This window comes from Austrofundulus limnaeus, unplaced genomic scaffold (genome assembly GCF_001266775.1).
Source record: "Austrofundulus limnaeus strain Quisiro unplaced genomic scaffold, Austrofundulus_limnaeus-1.0 Scaffold313, whole genome shotgun sequence".
NCBI classification, from domain to species: domain Eukaryota; kingdom Metazoa; phylum Chordata; class Actinopteri; order Cyprinodontiformes; family Rivulidae; genus Austrofundulus; species Austrofundulus limnaeus.
This window is the reverse complement of record NW_013952715.1, coordinates 413,367-418,173: the sequence shown is the minus strand read 5'-3', so window position 1 is coordinate 418,173 and position 4,807 is coordinate 413,367. Positions and strand designations below refer to the sequence as shown.

General features: G+C 39.6%; 1 protein-coding gene across 1 annotated transcript in view; it reads left to right on the top strand.

Moving 5' to 3' along the window:
• aldh9a1b (aldehyde dehydrogenase 9 family, member A1b) overlaps nt 1-4,807 on the top strand; it is a 19,789-nt gene that overhangs the window by 2,609 nt on the left and 12,373 nt on the right. The window contains exons 2-3 of the mRNA XM_014021980.1: nt 3,608-3,753; nt 3,834-3,963. Of these exons, the coding sequence (XP_013877434.1) occupies nt 3,608-3,753; nt 3,834-3,963 (276 nt within the window). The remainder of the gene's footprint in view (nt 1-3,607; nt 3,754-3,833; nt 3,964-4,807) is intronic.

Below are 4,807 nucleotides of genomic sequence, written 5' to 3'. Positions count from 1 at the left end.
GGGTCCACTTGACAAACACATGGTTCCACCCACGTGATGGAATTACGTCATTTCGTATGGCTACGTGATGATGTATTTCCCTACGTGATGACGTAATATGTTCAAAATCGAACGGCTCTTTTGAACGGCTCGATGAAACAAACGACTCCCCAAGATCCGGATCCCTTCAAAGAGCCTTTTATCCCATCATTAGTCTGGACTTGCTGCTTAGAGAAGTGATTCTTGTCCTGAAATGTCCTGAGATGCATCAGGACATTCTTGCAGGAGGCGTGGCCTCTGCTGAAGCATGTGTGTGTTGTCGGTGTGAAGGAGGCTAAGCTAAGAAGCTAACTGGAAATCGTGTGTGCTGTAAACAACCCTACTGAGAGGAGAAATATACCGAGCCGAACGAGACGACTGTAAATGAGAGCTGCTGGTTTGTCAGACAAATTTATTTTAATTTGGAAGCCTTTTCAACATGGACTGGCTTCATTCACTTCCTCCACTGCTGTATGTGTAAGAGTGAGCTTAAGGTGAATTAAGCTTTTACCACATCTCTCATACACAAGGTTATGAGGAAAACTTTTACCAAGGTATTTCTCATTACTTGTTAATATCTTGACTGTGTGAAGTGAAAGTGACACAATAAGTGAACGTTCAGACGAGTTCAAGTTGATTCATAAAAGACTATGCAATCATTTATTTACACAAATTGAACAGATCACAAGTTACACTTGATTGTGGTTATTCCTATAACAAGTGTCAGAGTTAAATGAGATAAAACCCGCGTCCGAATTTTAATTCACATCAACTCAGATTACTTATATAGAACAGTAAAAACGTCAGTTCTGATGTTGACAACCAAACAATTTTACTGGCACTTTTAGCTTAAGTTTTGGCCAATTAAGAACAASGAAAGGAGGAAAGTAAGATTAGTATGTTACTGCGACTTTTACTTTTATCAAAGTGTGGGTCAACTGGAACTGCACGTCTTTTCTCGGCTCAGGTTCCACATGACACGTCACTCCGAACACATCAGCTTTACCTGGTGATGACTTCTTAAGGCATCCTCGGGGTAGGAGCTGGCTCGCCTCCGATCATTCAGGGAACTGATGTCGGCTCACTTACCGGTCATTGGCGAACAGGTGTTTTTCCAGGTAACTTGTGTCTGTTTCAGTCCAAGCCAGAAAACTTCCAGCCATAACCGGTTCCTCCTTCCAAAATAAAATCTCCCCTCGGGAGTTAAAAACACACTTAGAGATTTGGAACCACCGACAGGCATGCCGGGTCCCTGGCTGTRRAGTCTTCCCTAGTTAGCTCATGGGATCAGACTTAAAGCCAAACTGGGGATTCTCCGGAGAGAATCCCAGCTGTCTTCCTAGGTTGGAATCAGGAAGTAGAGTGTGTTGCTCAAAGCCGTCCAGGTTAGCAAAAGAAACGGACGAACTTTGGTTCCGCCCTCAGGCTTAGAGATGAGTCAGAGAAAAAAAGATAAAGATTTGCCAGCCGGCGCCAGCCCAAGGTTAAAATTCTGTTGTTGTTCAACGACATGATATAATAAACTCTTTTCAGCTTTCTTCTGATAGACTCAAAGAGAAATCACTGCAAAACATTTATGATGATTGATTAACATTTCTGTTTTATAATCAGCTTTGAACCATTCTGTTGGTCCAAATAAATGAAAGATTTTCTCAAGAAAAATCCACAATTATATTACTGTGTTCACAGTAAAATAAAAACAGTGATTTGTATAAAAACACAATGAAAACATTACAATCAGATTCTCTGTGATTTTTTTTATTCCACTATAAATCTCTAAGGCACGATAAAAGAAAGAAGTCATTCCACTTTTCCTGTGACAGTCATTATCATGATTTAACAAATGCATAAACATTCTTAGTTAAACACACATGAATCACGAACAGAAGAGATTGTTCTGTCCATTATCTGATTAAGAGAACTGAGGGGTTCTCTTCCACGGTTAGAATGACCTGTCATGGCCTAAATAGAGTTCAGTTTTTAACAGAGTTCCTGTCTTCTTGTCAGGCCTGTCCGAGGCCTGCTTAGAAGCAGAAAATCTTGTTTCTTCACTCGAGGTGACACAGTGTCTGCCAGTTTTTAGCATACTAAAATAACTAGCAGACACTGCGCAGAAAATTGACGTCATTCAAAACTCCGCCTTCTGTTTGCTGATTGGCCCAGGTAAAATAAACTACAAGCAGACACTGCACAGCAAATTGACGTTCTCTTCTCTGATTGGTCCGGCTAAAAATCTGCCAGCGAAATCCTTGTCTATGGGAGAAATCCCAGACGGAGCAGTGAAGGGAAACTAGAATTGAGTGGAACTGCGTAGGAAGGCAAGGGCCAGGCTAGCTATTTACAAGTTTTTCTGTAAATCTACGATTACTCAAAACCTTTTTGCAGCTCATTAGTCCTTTCATTTTTATTTGCTTATTCAAAGTCAGGTCAGTCAAGTCAAGCATTGCTGTCATTTAAAAACTAAAGTCAGTGTTTAGAAATCTGTAGCCTACAGGCTTGTATTTGATTTCTATATCTGCAGTCATTACTAAATACATTATTTACAACCCTAACACCAACAAGGTTGTGTAAATGTAAATAAAGAAATATAATGCAATTTTGTAAACCCATATTTTAATCACGTTATAACATAGTAAACCTATCAAATGTTTAAACTAAGATATTGTATCATTTTAAGGTGGGGGGTGTAATTTTAAATTTGGTGGCAGCAACGCATCTTAAATATGTGAACAGGAGCAACAGAAGTTAGTCTATTAGAAGTTAAGATAGGCACAGGTTCACCAGTCTGTGAAAAAACTGTCAAATAGTTTCAGAATAATGTTTCTCAATGGAAAATTGGAAACACTTTGAATCTCTTGTTATCTGCAGTTCATAATATTAAAGTGACAGTTGCATTAAAATTTTGCAATAAATACGAATGTGTTTTTGAAAAGGTAACTTCAATAGCATAATTTTAAAAAGGTTGTAAATTTCACTCTTCTGAGAGAAACAGCTGTTGAGATATTTGCATGTGAATAAACAGGAAGTGATGTCAAAGGGGAATGTCTGAATGTAAACAGAGCATTGCTACAATAACCAACAGATTAAGAACAATCTGATGCTTCTGTAGATTATTTTGAGTCTATTAGAGAGATAAAGAAGAGTCAGAGTTTAGATATTGTTTCAATAAACAAAGACCAGAGAGTTCCCCTTTGATGTCACTTCCTGTTTCTCTTTGGCTGAGCCAAATTCAAGTGAAAATGTGACAAAATGAGTAAAATCATGTTTATTAGGCCAAGTTTCTTTATTATAAAGAGATTTTCTTTTTGTATTTGAAGGATATGCCTATCACAGACACTTTAAAAGAAGCTCAAAGGCTGAAAGTCAGTATTAGATGGTTGTGATCTTCGGGCCCTCAGGGGCCACTGCATTAAAACCAGATCTGTTTAAAAAGGACTTAGACAAAGTGGAGAACTGTTCTGTGGTCAGATACTTCGTTTTCTTCAGAACCAGTCCGCAAATCCTAGAATTTAATTTTTAATTTACATTTCACACATGTCCCTAACTTTGTCAGAATTTTGGTTGTAATAAAAACTTGTTTTGTTTTCAGGCCGTGTCCTGTGCCACCTGGAACCATGCGGGGCTGTGGAGGTTGATCAGGCTGTGAAAGCAGCCAAGTCGGCCTTCGGCCCCTGGAGCAAGATGTCTGGACTGGAGAGGGCCAGGGTCCTGATCGAAGCCGCCCACATCATTGAGGTGTTTAAAGGGTTCTTTCTCTTCATGCAGTTTCAGCTCCATAAAACAGAGTTCAAAATGTTTGTTCTCTCTTCACGCAGCGCAGGAGAGAGGAAATCGCCGAGATGGAGGTGGTGAACAACGGGAAGTCCATCACAGAGGCCCGTCTGGACGTGGACTCTGCCAGACTTTGTATTGAATATTATGCAGGGATGGCCAGCACTCTGGCAGGTTGGAACAACTTACAAAAAGATTGTAGTTAAAAAGCTTAGTTTAGACATTAACCATAATAATTCAGTGCAGCTACTGCAGCTTTTTGAACAACTTCAGCTTAGAAAAAGCATTTATTCTGACAGGACTGATGCTAACATCTAATCTGAATGTTGCTAATAACGAAGTTGTTGTCTTAAAACAACTACAGTCTCATTTTCATATTTAACTATACAAATATTATGTACTAAACTCTCTTACATCACTGTCCATTCTGCATTAGTTATTATTTACATGGAAAGATTTTTGCAAACAGCAGAGAGCCGGCTCTTGGCATAGGCGAACTAGGCGGTCGCCTAGACCGCCATCTGCTGGAGGGGGTGCCGAACTGCAGAAGAAAAAAAGTAATTATTTGTAATCGCTGGTTGTAACTCTGCTCAGCACCCCTTTCAATTAGCTTTGTCTTAAAAAACTGTAATGAAGTATTACAGGAAAAATAAACTACTCTATCCGTAAAACATTTTCTCCCCCCCTAATGCAGCAATTGCCCCCACCCTCTCTCTCATTTGATTGACGTTGCACTGACTTGTCCTGCTCTGACACTCTGACGGGGGAGGGGCTAGTAGTGCCTCTCAGGTAGCGGTTCATGTTGGCAAACTCAATAACAACAAGTCTGTATTTTGTTGTCCCGTACATGTCAACCTCTTCAGACGTTTACCTGTATAGAAAGCCCGAAAACATGTAAATTTTGCAAAAAATCCATACAACCTTTTATCTTTTTACTTTTTTAACAAGTTTACCATAGTACTTTACACAGTCAAACTTGTTTTTAGGGGTTCAAATTGGGGTGGGTGGGACATAGTTC